This window comes from Chiloscyllium plagiosum, unplaced genomic scaffold, assembly GCF_037043375.1.
Source record: "Chiloscyllium plagiosum isolate Xiang-an unplaced genomic scaffold, Cpla_swu_hap1 HiC_scaffold_23, whole genome shotgun sequence".
Classification (NCBI taxonomy): domain Eukaryota; kingdom Metazoa; phylum Chordata; class Chondrichthyes; order Orectolobiformes; family Hemiscylliidae; genus Chiloscyllium; species Chiloscyllium plagiosum.
In genome coordinates, this window is record NW_028270161.1 from 43,364,274 (window position 1) to 43,381,573 (window position 17,300).

Consider the following 17,300-nt stretch of genomic DNA (forward strand, 5'->3'; position numbering starts at 1 on the left):
ACCATGGCAGTTGTGCAAGTAAGAGCGCACCTGCCTTTAAACATACCGACATTGATATTTTCCCTGGTGGGATTTCCAAACTGCAATACATGGCCCTCACACTTCTCAGTAAAATCTCAAAGCGTGCTGACGTTATTAGGAGAGTAGCATACCTTTCTAGAGATGGTCCGGGAGAGGCTTGGGAGAGTTAAAGCATCCTTTGGGAGAGATCACATACCATTTGGAATTATAAAGAATAGACACAAATGTGTGTAAATTGTGGATAGACTCAAGGGAGTTGTGAACCCTTTCAGGTCTATAAACCCCGCCCTTTAAATTTTAAAGATTTTACACTTTAACAAAGTCAGTGCTTGTAATTTAATGCCATAAGTTGACATAACCCATAGGTTTTCTGCTGCATGAATTGTGTAATAATGGGTCTCAGTGTAGTGCCTACCAGATTAAACTTTGATTGACAGCTCCATAGTCTTTGATGTGGGACTATGTATCCAATTTCTACATATAAAGGATTATGCAATTGAAGGGATGTAAGTGTACTGATTGGGTATTTAGCAATAAAAGTTTTTCTTTAAATAATGAAGTCATTAATAGACTTTATTTTATGTTGCATCTGCATAAATCCTGAGGTCTGGCCATTCTGGGTGAGTTGGCATGGAAGGTGTAAGGATAAAGTTGGTGAATGTGGCACAGTTTGGCATAAGTTGACACTAAGTTGTAAAATAGACTATACATCTCTGTTGGGAGTGAGTACAAGGGAATGGGGCTATAAAGGCTTATGGCAGTGAATAGAGGAGGATAGCTTTACAAGGTGGATAGGAGGAGCCATGATGGTGGGTAGGTGGGCATAGACTGGCATGAAGGTTTATGGGGACTGGGAGAGAGAAACACAACTTAGTATTTATGGTATTAAGGCTGTGAGTGTGTGGAGGAGGTATGAGGAAGTATGAGTTGGCATGCATTGGACATGGCAGAATGTCGTGGGTGAAGGGCTGAGCACAATGGGGGTGAATGTGCTTAGTTTTGAATTCTTGATTTTCAGCTATAGCAGGGACAAAGTCTGAATCACTGAGATGCCCTTTCACACAGCTCCCCTTGCTCAGATGCAGCAGCTTCTGTGGCTGGCTACTGCATTGTTTCCAGGGATGTTGGGCAAAACTCTCAAACTACCCATAAAAACAGCTGGGACACATTGCCTAAGTTGGATTTGTATCTGTGCTCCAATTACAATCTAATCCATTTATATTAGGCTACTGTTAAACATGCTAGTCATTGGTCTGGACTGTTAAACTATGCCTAAGCCTGAGAGTTCCAGTGACAGCAATACCAGGAGCCTAGACTATGCTATTCAGCTATTTCTAAAAGGATGATAGATGAAGTACCTTTAGACAATCAGGATGGCATGGGAGAATTAGCATGAGCATCAATGTCAACATCAAACAAACTGCATTCGCTCATTATTTCATGTATAACGTCAATTACATGATGGTCAGGTGATGTGTAGAACCACTCCCAGTGTTAAAGGACACTAGAAATATAGGGAGTGGATGGTAGCAGTCAATAAGACTGCAAGTGGTCACAGTTTCTCTTGATTATCCACAAACAAGGACATTAATTAAGCCAAACATTTCAGATTAGACATATAATAGTAGAATGGAGAGGCAGCCATTGATAAAAATATAAATGACTGTACTTTAATAATTAAAGTGTGCAGGATGGCTGAACTGCATTTGGTTGATTGGGTGAAAGTCACTTCCCATGATACAAAGGAATGAGAAAAAGGCCAACTGCTAACATAGGGTCCAAATCGATTGTTTCAAAATGCCCTATCCACTAAGCTCTAGTAGAAGATAAATGTAATTTTATGATCAAAAAGATGAGAATTTGAAAAGGAAAACATTGATTGTCACAGTTAAATGAATTACAAAAATTATTGACAACAGCAAAAAGCACCTAATTTAAACACAGTTTTAAATTTCCTGCAGATATTGTTGAAAACTACAAGATGTCACATTATGCTTCAGAAATATCAACTTACGACACAGGTCTGGAGTTCTCCAGCGAATGCAAACATCAACCTTGTTACAAGCTTCTGCGTACACAGCTACTGCAGTACAGAAACCCAGATATTTTCCCTCCAAATCACAAGCACAAGCTTCTTCGACACAAGCATCATAATATGGAGTTGGGTTAACCTGATAAAGTATCATAGGATCAGAAATCACTGGAGCTTTTTGTAAGAATTTCATATCTCTGCATACTTGTTCATCACTTTACCTTTTTATGGCAAGCTTGAAAGACTGCACTATTGATTATGTTGCATCTCCTCTGAGCCCAGGCTAAACAATATGGATTTCTGTCACAAGGGAATGTTTGATTCACTGTATTAGGGCAGGAGTGCATTGTCTTCCAACTGTTGCCAAGCTCCACAGGACTGGTCACCACATAGTTCCACTTTGTTTTCAAATCGTCTTCGATGTCATCATTGAAATTTCCACAAAGGCCACAAACTTTATTCTGAACAGCACAAAAAAGAATTAAACCAGTAGAGAATATTACAAAACTGTAATGTAAGTTCCATAATTCTTTCCAAGATAACCCAAGATTGAGAACAAATTCTGGAATAGATCAATTCTGCTTCTGGAATGTCATTGCAATTCAGGTGAGGTGTTTCCGTAGGCTGTTAAACTCTATAAGGGTTACTGTACTTCAAGAAGCCAATTCACTTGATTGAAAAAAAATCTAGAATTGAATTTCGATAAGGCTACTTTGGAGCTATTATTGATAGTGCTATCATTGCCTGTAAAGTACCTTGGAGTGACCTGATGCTCTGAAAGGTGCTAGGGAATTGCAGGTTCTTGCTTTCTTCACAGGTGAACAAAACCTGGATGTACCTTTGCATGTGTTTTTGGAATAACTGGTGTGAACTCTTCATAAATATACCATTACATCATTATACTGGCAGTTGCCATTACAAATGTGGATATATGCATTTAAAATGGGAATATAAGAACAGTACATAACTTTAAAAAGAATAATGATAAATATCAATATACCATAATCCCCACAACCTCTCATTTCTGAACTTCTATTCAGAACCGACCTTTCAGTCGACCTAAATGGTTCCTTGTTTGCAAAGTCTCAGGGAATTAGTAAGTCATGTATTTAAATTTCTCATACAAATTTCTATTCTCATGGTGTGAGTTTGTCACAGTTTCATTTTGAAATGTGTAAATTGATAATCAAAACCCATTATATGTGCCTGAATGATCTTGACAATAAGTGGCAGCACAGGAGTAGGCTTCTGAAGTGTCCCATTAAATTCATTGTTCTAATTGTTTTTCTGCCTCCAGATATGTAATTTAATCCTCTATGCTAAACATCTGCCAAAAATACTTTGAAAGAATGCATTCTGGTGGTGTTGAATAACAGTGATTGACTGTATAATGGCTCTGTTTTACATTCTTACGCTGGTGTTCCAACCTCTTGGCCTCAAATCAACCTCGCAAGGACCTGCCTTTGCTGCTTAATCCTGTTGGACTATAACCTGGTGTTGTGTGATTTTTAACTTTGTACACCCCAGTCCAATACCGGCATCTCCAAATCATGACTACTATCGACACCACTAACCGCTGGCTTAAAGTGGAGAGGATCTCCAAGAAGATTGCACATATTGACACAAACATCAAGTTTAAATTTTTGCTATAAATTCTGTGTGTTACGATCGAGCCCTCCACTATCACCTGATGAAGGAGCATCGCGCCGAAAGCTAGTGTGCTTCCAATTAAACCTGTTGGACTATAACCTGGTATTGTGTGTTTCCTATAATGTTACTGTAGTGAGTAAAATCCGATGGATCTCATTGACAATGAGATTCTTGATTGGGATTGTTAACATGGGCTAACCAGGGAGCCCTGGCTGACAGATGTAAATAGGAGATTGAAAGAGTCCCCTCAGTCTAGGGGCTAGTTCTGAGCTGGTTGTTTAGAGCCCAATTACTATGCACATGTAAATAAAGAGTGACTTGTTGATGGGGTACCAGTCTCTGTGCAGTTATTGTGGTTACGATATTGAATAACTAAAACTAAAAGAAATTCTTCAATTCATGTAGCATCTTCCATGAGTGTGGATGCATCAAAGCAGAATCAAGGACTTTATTTGTTGAATTGTTGACATGAAATGTAGGAAAAATGTACTTGCAGATAGCACAGACTGACAAATGTCAGTTCAAATATGGTCACTTAATTTGTTTTGTATAAAGCTTTATCCAAATGATGGAAATTTTGACAGTGTAACACCCTGTATACAGCACTAGAATATTACAATAAGGCAGTACAGTGGTTAGCAGTGTTGCCTCACTACGCCAGAAACCCAGGTTGAATTCTATCCTTTAGTGACTGTCTGTGTAGAGTTTGTACATTCTGCACCCCCCTTTCTCCCCTTCCCCCATGTCTGAGAGGGTTTTCTCCAGATGCACCAGTTTCCTCCCACAGTCGACAGATGTACAGTTTAGGTGGATTCGCCATATTAAATTGCCCATAGTTTTCAGAAATGTGCAGGCTTGATGAATTAGCCATGGGCAATGCTGGGCTACAAAGATTGGGTTGGGGTGTGGTTCTGGGAGGGATGCTCTTTCTGCACTGTTTTCCACAGTTGACTGAAACCCACAACCTTCTGACTCTAAGAGTGCTGACAACTGAATGGAGGTTGATCGCCAAATTACTAAACATTACAGAAGTTATTATTCACTCCATTATTTCCACCTCACTGATATTGTTGATCCTAAGTGCACTCTGAAGTGTGGTTGGTCTGCTTTCACAAACTCTAGTCTATGCCTCCCAGTCATTGTTCCCTTTTGTACTGAACTGCCCAGAAATTTCTCCATCTTTCCTTCATAGTGTTTATACTGTGTTCTGGTGTTTCAGTTAACATGTATTAAAATATTATTGTTGTTTAAATTAATCAGGTACCATAGTAAATTCCGGTTTCTGATTATATTTTCTGTATTGATGAACTTATTTGAGGGAGTGGTTATGAATGTCCAGACTTTACTTACCTTCCACTTTTCATCCAGTGTGACTGACAGTCTTGTACGTTTGTCCCATATCACAGTGATCCCATTAGAAAATCTCAGGACTAAATACAGTCCAACAGTGTGAAGTGTGTAGAGATTATCTGTGCACTGAATTTTCCCAAGGGACACCTCAGTTACTCCATTCCCACTCAAGAGAATTAGTTCTCGATCCTGTAAGAAAATAAAGGAATTTATAATGTAATCATTTCAGATTAGCTCATGCACTAAAATACCCAATATAACCCCAAGCTATTAATCAAACACACACCTCAAATAAAATCCTGATATTCCGTGAACAGGTCACTCCATTTTCACAGCAGGAAACACTCTCCGCCAGTATTTGGAATGTACCGATTGCTCGTTGACATTGATCCTAAAATTAAATTGAGTGAAATTGTGAATTGAAACCTTGGCACATAATCTGGGATGAATGCCAGCTGATCAATTCAAAGGTAATTTGTACCTTTTCAATGAAAGAAAAGCATTCATGACTAAATTTATCTTGATCTTTCAAATTGTAATAAGAGGAACACTTAAATAAACTTCCCTACCTGCTCCCAACTCACCTCACCCAAGGATTCATCCTAAACCCTGTCCATTTATAAACTACATATTATATAATGACTTCATCCAAATCATAAACATTTTCACTCCATTAATAAGATGCCTATTCCCATCTCCATAATATCACCTGACTCTGCCCTTACCTCGGCTGATTTGCTGTTGCCATCTCTAAACTTCCTGTCCAACTATCCACATTATACCCTTCATGAACATGAAGTGACTCAAAGTTCTGCTGTCCACTCTGAAGTTGCATCCAATTGCACGCTGTAAAATACTGTGCTGACTGATCTGACCTAGCATTCAGTTAAAGCAATGCATTATTTTTAAAGTTCTTGACTGCATTCTCTAATCATGGACTGACCCTCCCTATCTCCGGAATCTTTTCTGGCTATCCAACTTTCCAACATATTTGCACTCGTTTAATTTGAATCTCTTTAGCATTCTCAACCTTAGTTATTCCGCTGTAACCATGCCATCAGCTGGCAAGATACTTAAATTCTTGAATTCCCTCTTGAAACCACCATCATCAGATATCTCTCTTTCTCCTTTAAGGTAGTTTTAAAAACTGTCTCATTGACCAAGCTTTTGGTGACCTGACTGAATATCTACGGTGGCTAATAGCATCCCTCTGAAGCTCACTCAGATGTTGGCTTATGTTAAAGGTGCTCTGTTTCAATTGCTGTTATATTGATCCCAAGCGGATGCAAAGACCCAAACGTGGGAAAGGCAGGGCTTTATTGAACTTTGGAGAAGAGGCTGGCCCTTGTGGATTATAGGGAGAGAAGCAGAATCTTATAGATCATGGAGGAAAGAGATAGGGCTGGCAGCTTTAAGTAACCGTTAGAAACTAAAATCACCATCGTTATGACTGAAGAGTTACTCTCATTTCAGCAGATTGAATAGATGGTTTTGTTTTGAGACATTTTCAGCCTGTCTCACTTATGTCCAAGCAAAAATTTGGAGTGTGTGAGCATTTCTGGCCAGGTTTTCTAGGCTGTGATATCTGCTACATGTGGGCCTGTGTGATCATTAACTGAGACTAGAATCGAACTCAGATACAATACTATCATGAGAAAGTGAGGACTGCAGATGCTGGCGATCAGAATCAAAACATGTGGTGCTGGAAAAGCACATCTGGTCAGGCAGTATCCGAGGAGCAGGAGAACCAACATCTTGAGCATAAGCCCTTCATCAGTAATGTGGAGTGGGAAAGGGGACGGGAGATAAAAAGGAGGTGGGGTGAGGCTGGGGGGAAGGTAGGTTGGAAGGTGATATGTAGATGAAGGTGGGGGTGTAATTGGGATTGATCTGTGGTGAGAGTGGAGCAGTTGGATGGAAAGGAAGATAGGCAGGTAGGACAGGACAAAAGTGCAGTTCTGAGTTGGAGGGTTGGATCTGGGATGAGGTAGGGGGAGGAGAGATTTGGAAACTAGTGAAGCTGATGTTGATGCCATAAGGTGGAGGGTCCCAAGGTGGAAGATGAAGCATTCTTCCTTCAGTTGGCAGGTGGCTTGGATTTGGCAGCGGAGGAGATCCAGGACTTGCATGTCCTTGGGGGAGTGGGAGGGGGAATTGAAGTGGTCGGCCACAGGGCGGTGGGGTTGTTTGGTGCATGCGGACCAGAGTAATTTGAGCTAAGGACCTAACTAACCAGCATATGGTACTGATGTATTCAATATCATGATCATACCAGACTTGAAAAAAAAACAGAAGCCCAACAGTTTCCAGTACAATGCAAATGCAAATTTGATATTTCTATCAATCCCAATATATTCACATAGCTTGGATTTTGCATGATCCTGTATCATGATCCTGCTTTTTAGTCTTTGTACAAACCCATTCTGAGGACAAACCCATTCCTTTTGGATATTACTCAGTATAGTCTATTGTCATCAATATGTGGGCAGCACTGTGGCCAATGGTTAGCATTGCTGCCTCACAGCGCTAAGGACCCAGGTTTGATTCCATCCTCAGGTGACTGTCTGTGTGGAATTTGTACATTCTCCCCGTGTCTGTATGGTTCCCTCCCAATCCAAAGATGTGGAGGTTAGGTGAATTGATCATGCTAAATCGCCCACAGTGTTCAGGGACGTGTAGGTTAGCTGCATTAGTCAGGAGTAAATGTAGAGTAATAGGAGTAGGGGAATTGATCTGGCTGGGTTACTCTTCGGAGGGTCAGTGTGGACTTGTTGGGCTGAAGGACCTGTTTCCACTCTGCAGGGATTCTATTCCATATTTTTACCTTAATTTCATTTTACATTAAGATGATTAAATAATTATAGTATTAGCTGGTGTGTGTCAATCAACTAGTACATTTTTATGCATCAAAGGATGTGGGTGTAACTGGCAAAGCTGACATTTGTTACGGATCCTTAATTGTCATTGGACAAGTTGTGGTGTTCCACCTTTGAACTGCTTTAATCAATGCAATTTAAGTACACCTAGAGTCTTGTTAGAGATTTATTTCTTTTCCAGAGTTTACCTGCAACATTTTGTGAGCAATTGATGCTGTTGAAAAACTAAACTGAAATTTACCAAATATTGATTGAAATAAATACCATAAGATAAGGTTATCACTGAAAATGCAGAGAAAATGAGGACTGCAGATGCTGGAGATCAGAGTCGAGTGTGTGGTGCTGGAAAAGCACAGCAGGTCAGGCAGCATCTGAGGAACAGGAGAGTCGACGTTTCAGGCATAAGCCCTTCATCATGAATGAGGGAATGGCCCAAGGGAGCCGAGAGATAAATGGGAGGAGGTGGGGCTGGAGGGAAGGTAGCTGGGAATACGATAGTAGATGAAGGTGGAGGGGTTGATATATCAGAGAGGAGAGTGGAGCGGATAGATGGGAAGGGAGATGAATAGGCAGGACAGTTCAAGAGTGTGGTGCCAAATTGGAAGGTTGGATCTGGGATAAGGTGGGTGGAGGGGGAAATGAGGAAACTGGTGAAATCCACATTGATCCCGTATGGTTGGAGGGTTCCAAAATGGAAGATAAGGCATTCTTCCTCCAGGCGTCCGGTGGCTAGAGTTTGGCTGTAGAGGAGGCCCAGGACTTGCATGTCCTTGGTGAAGTGAGAGGGGGGAGTTAAACTGTTTGGCCCACAAGGCAGTGGGTTTGTTCAGTGCGGGTGTCCCAGAGATGTTCTCTGAAAAGATCTGCAAGTTGGTGTCCTGTCTCCCCAATGCAGAGGAAATCATGTCGAGAGCAATGAACACAGTAGATGACATGTGGAAGGACAGGGAAATCTCCGTCAGATGTGGAAGGATCATTTGGGGCCTTGGACGGAGGTGAGGATGAAGATGTGTGTGCAAGTTTTGCACTTCTTGCAGTGGCGGGGAAGGTGCCAAGAGGGAAGTGTGGGTTGGTGGTGGGTGTGGACCGAATAAGGAAGTCATGGAGGGAATGGTCTCTGCAGAATGCTAAAAGGAATGAGGTGGGAAATATATCCTGAGTGGTGGCGTCTGTTTGTAGGTGGTAGAAAAGGCAGAGGATGATGCAATGTGTCCAGAGAGTGGTGGGGTGGAAGGTCCTTGTTGCAATTGGAATGGTGGGGTTCGAGGTGGAAGTGTGGGAAGTGGAGGAGATATGTTGGAAGGCATCATCGACCAAGTGGGAGGGGAAATTGTGATCTTTGAAGAAAGAGGCCATCTGGGATGTCCCATAGTAGAATTGGTCCTCCTGGGAGCAGTTGTGGTGGAGGCAGAGGAATTGTGAATAGTGTTTTTACAGGAGGCAGGGTAGAAGGAGGTGTAGTCTAGGTAGCTGTGGGAGTCCATGGGTTTGCAGTAGATGTCTGTGTTGAGTTGATCGCTGGAAATGGAGATGGAAAGGTCGAGGAAGGGGAGGGAGTTGTTCGAGATGGTCCAGGTGAACGTGAGGTCAGGGAGGAAGGTGCTTGTGAAGTTGATGAACTGTTCAACCTCCTCATGGGAGCATGAGGTGGCACCGATACAGTCGTCGATGTAGTGGAGGAAAAGGTGGGGAATGGTGCCGGTGTAGCTGCGGAGAATGGACTGTTCTATGCACCCAACGAAGAGGCTGGCAGAGCTGGGGCCCACAGAGGTGCCCATGCCTACCCCTTTAGTCTGAAGGAAGTGGGAGGATTCGAAGGAGAAAATGTTGAGGGTGAGGACCATTTCAGCCAATGAGTGTGTCAGTGGAAGGATACTGGTTGAGAAATGGGGCTCACTACAATTTACCTCAACAATGGTGTATTCACAGTTGCCATCATAGCTGTATCTTCTTCCATCAAAGGTCATGTAATGACCATCTCCATAAACTAGGCAGGTCTTTGGACATGAGCGTTCAGTACATGTCCATAAAGCACCTTTGCATAGGCTGCAATATAAAAGGTACAGATTAATCATGTTTTTCAATTTTGTATAGATAATATTATATTGTGTAATAGCATTAGATAGGTTATTTGGTTAACTCAGTTGGCTATACAACAGATTTGCATGCAGAATGATGTCAAAAGCATGTGTTCAATTCCTACATTGGCTGAGGTTACCATGAAGAACACTCCTTCTCAACCTCCCCCCTCTTGGCTGAACCAAAGTGATCCTTATGTTAAATCACCACCATCACTCGTCACCCTATACTGAAAGGATAATCTATGGTATGTTAGGACTATGGCATTTTTTCCTTTACTGGTATTAGTTTGTAATATTTATACAAGCTCACCACTCATTGCAGTCATTTTTGATTGTTTCTCCTGAATGGAAGATTTCATCACCGTATGAACAAGGACAGTGTTTTGGTAAAATGCATTTTCCCTTGTAATCTTCCACCAAGCCTTCAGGACACACACAGCCAGGGACACAAGGATTTGGCTTCATAAAAGAGAATACACAATGTCTCAATTGGGAGTGTTGGTGATGCAGATGTACAGGATGTATAGATTGATCATCATCAAGTTAAAATATGCCTCATTTCCATTATTTGTTGTGTATAAAATGCCTCAATCTGTAGTTGCATAAAACCAGTAGTTGCATAAAACCACGATTTTTTACACTTTGTGTTATAAATGTAATTAAAAATTATTGCATACAATGCCACAATATCTAGAATTGATCATTTCATATATGGTTGATACTGTTAAAAAGTATTATCTTGAGGTCTTGTTCAACTCACTAGCCTATAAGTTAAGACATAGGAAATCCAAGAAGTTGTAGGTTTCGGGTCACTTACGCATGGTCTGTTTAATGTTTGACATGTCTTTCTACATCTTGTAGTATTCTGACAGTCTGAAAATTCTTTTTCTCCACAATCTAAAGAACAACACCACATTTTAAGGAAATTGTTACTTCCCATTATGGGTTTTTCATTTTAAATATTGTCTCTTAATTGTTTTAAAAGAGATTGAAAACAATTATTTACCTTTTATTTCAGATGGGTCTCCCTCATCCCCAAGGCAGGAAGGAACTCCATCCTTACAGTTACTGAGAGAAAAATTGAACTTGGTTAGATCAAAGTCATGTGTTCTTAATATTTGATACCGTGCCAAGCAAAATTAAAGTACTCACCAGCTAACTCCGTTAACAGTAATATCCTTGCCTTTTTGCACAATCAAGCCACCAAAATAACATGGGCATTCTGATTTGCTCACACATGCTCCTTTCTCATTCATGTACTTTCCCTCAGGGCAACCACAACCATCAACTGGAACATCTTGAACCTGACATGTGATATCAGGCTTTGACAGATATCTGCAGGTACGGTTACAGGCTGTCATACTATACTGGAAAACCTGAGTGCTCGGGCAGGTTACCTCTACAACAAAAAAACAGGAAGGGCTCCATGTCAGCCAATTTATTTCAACCACAAGTACAGTTGAATTGCTAATTATCAAAACATCTTATGAATTGTATTTTACAAATTTAACCACAGGTTTTTTTAAGAAAAAGTGCAGCAGGAATAGTATTTATATAAGGCCTTGTTCTAGATTCTTCAGTTTATTCATATCATAACAAATAATAAATGAATATGTTTTCAAGAGTATGAGCGTCTTTCATGAAATATGCCAGAATGTTCATCATAATATCATTACATCTACTATCATTACATCTACTATCATTACATCTACTATCATTACATCTACTAAAGTAGCAGGAAGGAAAGGAGTCAAACAAGAGCAAAATATTGCGCTTGTTGGAAATCTGAAACAAAAACAGAAAGCTTGGGAGAAAGTCAGTAGATCTGATAGCATCTGTGGAGCAAGAAAAATAATTTAAATTTCAAATCCAAAATAAGCCTTCAGTAGATTACAGTGTCAGATTTGAAACATTAACTCTCAAAGGACAGATGATCCGATACTGCTCCGATCCTTCAATTTGCATAAAGGAGAGGAAGGTCAGTTTTTCTGAGAGGAGATTCTGCTCCGGCACCCTCCAGTAAATGTGGAGCCACACTTCCACTGAAAGTGGATTCATTGTGTAGAATGATCAGAGGAAGGCAAACCCTGCCCCCTATTCACAGCATTCTGAAATGTATCTGTCCTGGCAGCCACTTTGACAACTGTTATCAAAGACAAAATATACGAGGTAAGTGTAATGTTGAAGAGCGGAGAGAATAGAGTGCCAACTGCACGTTTTGGGTGCCTGGGGTAAGATGACAGGTGAGAAGGGGATAGGGAACCTGGTTAGTAGGGTGCAAAGTCAGGAGGTGGCAAGGTGCCTATTAGTAGGATTCTGTATATTGTGTCAGCTCCAGCATGGAGGATTGGGTAGGCCAGGAGGAAGTGGGTGAGGATGATGGATGGTGTTGCAGGACTAGTTACAATTCATTGGAGTCAGATTGGGTCCTGTCTAGTCTGGTGGTAGTGGTGGATGGAGAAAAGGATCTGAGTTATTTAAATGTATGTAATCTAATCAGAGTGTGTGCAGATACATTAAGCTCATTTTGACATAACAATGTATGAAAAAGCAACAAGGGCAGATCATTCAGTTCCATAACCCCTCTCTATCATGTAGTATAATCATAACCAATCTTCCAGCAGAACTCCACTCTCTTGCTCATTTTCCAAATAGAGTCCTAAAGGTGTACAGCATGGAATCAGGCCCTTCAGTCCAATCTGCCCATCCTGCCCAGCTTTCACAATTTAAACTCGTTCCATCTGCCTGTGCTTGACCTATATCCCTCCATACCTATCACATCCATGTACCTGTCTAAATGCTCCTTAAATTTGACTTGCTTCTAACACTACCTCTGGCAGCCTGTTTCAGACACTCAACACTTGCTGTGAAAAAATTGCCTCACGACCCTTTTGTATCTCTCCCTTCTCATCATAAGCCTATGCCCTCTAGTTTTAGATTGTCAAATAATAACTGGAGATCAAACCTCTATCAATCTGAACCCTCTGGGGGTATTTAATTTCAAAGCGTCACAACACCTGAATAAATGATTTCTCTCCATAACTCAGTAAAGGGTATAGTTGCCAAAGTCCCAGGGCAAAAAAGTGCTGCTGTCTCATTGGAAAGAGACAGTGGGTAATGGATTAACCTGTGGGTCACCATGCCTCAGGCCAGAGGTGAAGACAAGAAAATGACACCTTCACTGTGACCTCAGCGGTATAAACATTGAACCTGTGCTCTTGGTACCACTCTGCATGACAAACAAGCCATCTAGTTAACGAAACTAACCATATTCCAGTCTAAATGTTTGAATGCCTTATCTTGACATTGTTTCATTATGTTCTAGGAACCCCAGCCAAATGAAAGTTACTAAAACTTCCTAATGAGTATGTGATACACACAGATCAACTGCAATCTGGTTGAATGGCAGAGCCTGAATCACCTAGCCCTGTTTCTAATTTCTTATGCACCCATCTACTAAGAGGTTTATCATACTCCAGTTGCTAAAGCATTGCTTTACATTAACAGTAGTGCAGTGCCAGATACTCTGATGAAGTATGATCGGTGTTTGGAGAGCTGGTGCTTTTCACTAGTGAATGGGGCAAAGCAACAATCATTTCTGCAAATTGATATCTGCGTGTCAATGAATTTAAGGACAATCATCAGAAATTTCCACAGAAAGATGAAAAGGCATGTAAACAAATAGGAGTATAGACCAGTGCAGAATTGGAAGTCACCATAAGAAAGAAGCGCTGTGTTTTAATATATTTCTACAGCAGCTCCAAACATGAATTGATGCACCAATATGTAACAACAGAATCAAAAGATCTGTCTTTAGAATTGTAGAAATGTTAGATCACTTTGAGAGTATTTGTCCCATTTCTATTTCCTCGATTTTGATTTTGTTTTCACATTATTGAGAAGAGTTCAGTGAAAGTAACAACAGATGGATGGTGTGCTAAGAGTGATTGTGTACTCTAGGGTTTTTAATCTTTGAGAAGAGGTGAAGATAAGACATGATAGAAGATTAAAGTCTTGTCTAGGGCTTCAAACATTTGGAAACAACTATCACTGGTTGTTTAATATACAATTACATAGCTGGGAGCAAACTGTTAGAGTAAGAAGCTCTGAAGAATTCTGAGGAAGGGCCATTTGGCCTGGAACATTAACTCTGACTTCTCTCACAAAAGGTGCCAGACATGCTGAGCTTTTCCAGCAATTTCTATTTTTGCTAAAATTAGAAGTATAGGTCACCATTAAACTATTGGTGAATTGTCATGTGAATATTAATATTCTCTACCAATAAGGGCTATGAATGTAGGATATTTACAGCTTTCAGCATAGACATTAAAAGACTTTTTTTAGGTAAGGACAACAAGAACAATTTCCAGTAATGAAACACATTTATTGTAATAAAATAGCCCAACATTCTTCTAGTATTTGACAGTAGACTATATAAAAAGCTATTAGAACCGATGGTCAGAAACTAATTTGAGGAGATAGATTTTAAGTAGGGTCGTAACTGAGGAGAATCAGATGGACGGGTAAAGAGGTTTAGAAAGTCAAAGTTGCTCAAGAGACCAAAATAGTGAATTCTTGGAAAATTGGAGACAAGGCACAGATCTAGCATGATCTAATTGAGTGACTGATAAGACCTGAGGAGATGGACACTATCTCACTCTTACTAATGCTCCTCTATCACATTTATGTCTGATTATAACTTATCATGTGATTAAAAAATGCTTACCGCATATTGATGTTCTCCAGTTATGCACAACCAAGCCTTTTGCAGCACAGGCATGAGCATAAGCTTCCAGTGCAGCACATATACAGTCATCGATCCTCTCACAGTGACATGAGGCAACTTTACACATCTACGACATGCAACAAAAACAAAAGTTGCCGAAATGACCTCTTAAAATTATACAGAAAAAATATAATTTTAATTTATTAATGCATTTCCATAAACTTAAACTTGAAAATACCATACAATTGGAATCATCAAGGAAATGTGACTTGAAATTTCTGAAATTACTGTATTGCTAAGATGTTAGACAACTTGATATGTCTGATTAATTGGGAACGCAATCTGACTTGTGTATCCAAACAATTGGAAATACTTATTTGTTTTCTCATAAATTATTTTCGCCTTAAGTTGAATTATAAATGATATTTCATTTAAAACTGATTTCAAGTATAGCATCCATGATACATGACTTTTGTTAAATGTCAGCCCTGTAAGTGGCACGCAACCAAATGGGCAGCATGGTGGCTGAGTGGTTACCACCGTTGCCTCATAGCACAGGGATTCAGGTTTGATTCCGTACCAGAGTAAGTGTATGGAGTTTGCAAATTCTCCCTGTATCTGTGTGCGATTTCTCCAATTTTCTCCCACAGTCTACAGATGTGCAGGTTAGTTGGATTGACCATGCTAAATTGTCTTATAGTGCCCCAGAATGTGCAGGCTAGGTAGGTTAACCATAGTAAATGTGGGATTACAGGTCTGGATGGGATGCTCTTTGAAGAGTCACTATGGACTTAATAGGTCAAGTGTCTCTTTTTGCACTGTGGTGATTTTATGATTCTATTCTAAATCCCTTGTCAATGAAATGTTGTGAATATCAGTTGAGTATAACTATGATTTCAATGAAAGTTTTTACTTTGATTTTGCTAATGGTATATGTTTCTTTGCAATGATTCATACAGAATTCTGACTTACTTCATAATACTTGGCAAACTCCACTGCAGAATGGCATTTAGCGAATACACCTTTGGGGTCCTTTAAGCAGTCACAATTTTGTTTAACATAGATTTCTGAAATACAAATGTAAGTTATGATTATGTGAAATGTGAATAGTTTGGATCTATATTACATAACTTTGTATAATCTCAGAGTTATTTCATTTGCACAAGCACACAAAGAGGTAACTGTTTGTGGACATTGCCATTTTTTCTAACCAACCATGTTCAGAATCATGTTTTGAGTAGGGTCAGAAGTTACATTTGGTCAAGCTAAAATAGAAATATTCAAAAGAAAATTGAAGTTTAGAAGTTTCTTAGGAAATTTGCTTTTCCTAAACTCTGAGCCAGTCAAATCAGCAGGTATTGATGTAAGATAGGTCTATGTCTTGGCACTATATAATACCTGTGAGATTATAACTTGTAACAGGGTGTAGATTGAATTTCAGTGGATCATAATGATCATTCTGCATATTCACTAATTCATGTAAAAATAATCTTCTTCTCAATGGTTACATTTGATCTTTTTTATATGTGGCTATATTCCACTTTCTTTAATCACTTACACACACCTAGCTGTTTTAGTTCTGCAACCCATTCAGAGTTGTAACCTTTAAGTTATAATGTCCCTCCATGTCTTTCCCACCAAAAGTATGTCGCCTGAGACTTCTGCACATTGATCTGCCACATATCCACCCACTCCACCAATTTGTCTATATTTCTTTAAAGTTCTACACTATTCTGCTCACAACTCACGATGCTTCCAAATTTTGTATCACTTGTAACTTTTGAAATTATGCCGAATACATAAAAGCCTGGATGATTAACATATATTGGAAAAGGCAAACGTCCCAACATTTACCCCAAGATTTTCCTCCATAGCCTTTTCATCAACCTGAAAAGCGTACATTAACTGTTTTTCTGTTTCCTCTTACACAACCAATTCTGTATCAATGTTACTACTGCTGCACCTTTTAATCCATGATCTTTGCTCACAAGTCTGCTGAGTGAAGTGCATCTTTTGAAATACCATCTGAAAGTCCATGTACTGTATACCACATCAACTCCTCTCACACCTCTTCAAAAATCTCCAGCAAGTTAGATAAACATGATTTTCCCTTAGAAAATTCATGCTGGCTCTCCTTAATTCACATAATTTGACCATGCAACTCTTCACTTTGTTTCAATTTCTTGCTTCGAGAAGTTTCCTCACCAATGGTGTGGAATTTGAACTTACTGGCTTGTAGTTACTTGGCTTATCATTACAACCTTTTTTGAACAAGGGCAAAATGTTTGCAATTTTCAAGATCGCTGACACCACCTCTGAGTTTAAGGAAGAGTGAAATATTATATGTATGATTTTCACTCTCAACTTCAGTTGCATATTTAAATATATTCAATCTAGTCCTAGTGCTTTGTTAACTTTAAGTATAGTTAACCCAGCCAATGTTTCCTTCTTAGCAATTTCTCAGAAATAGATTTCTTTCTCTTTAATCATTGAAGTTGACTATCTCTCTATTAATTATTCTTTCTCTAAATCATTCAATATTCTTTTCCACAGTCAGCTTAAAC

The 17,300-nt window shown here is 39.7% G+C and overlaps 1 protein-coding gene across 1 annotated transcript in view; it reads right to left on the reverse strand.

Moving 5' to 3' along the window:
- The window catches only part of LOC122561449 (uncharacterized), a 166,630-nt gene that overhangs the window by 130,664 nt on the left and 18,666 nt on the right, over positions 1-17,300 (reverse strand). Inside the window, exons 16-26 of the mRNA XM_087999300.1 lie at positions 15,709-15,803; positions 14,737-14,863; positions 11,163-11,409; positions 11,017-11,078; positions 10,828-10,907; positions 10,321-10,469; positions 9,837-9,975; positions 5,340-5,444; positions 5,054-5,242; positions 2,275-2,514; positions 2,036-2,192 (exon numbers count right to left, since the gene is read on the reverse strand). Coding sequence (XP_087855426.1) covers positions 2,036-2,192; positions 2,275-2,514; positions 5,054-5,242; positions 5,340-5,444; positions 9,837-9,975; positions 10,321-10,469; positions 10,828-10,907; positions 11,017-11,078; positions 11,163-11,409; positions 14,737-14,863; positions 15,709-15,803 — 1,590 coding nt within the window. The remainder of the gene's footprint in view (positions 1-2,035; positions 2,193-2,274; positions 2,515-5,053; positions 5,243-5,339; positions 5,445-9,836; positions 9,976-10,320; positions 10,470-10,827; positions 10,908-11,016; positions 11,079-11,162; positions 11,410-14,736; positions 14,864-15,708; positions 15,804-17,300) is intronic.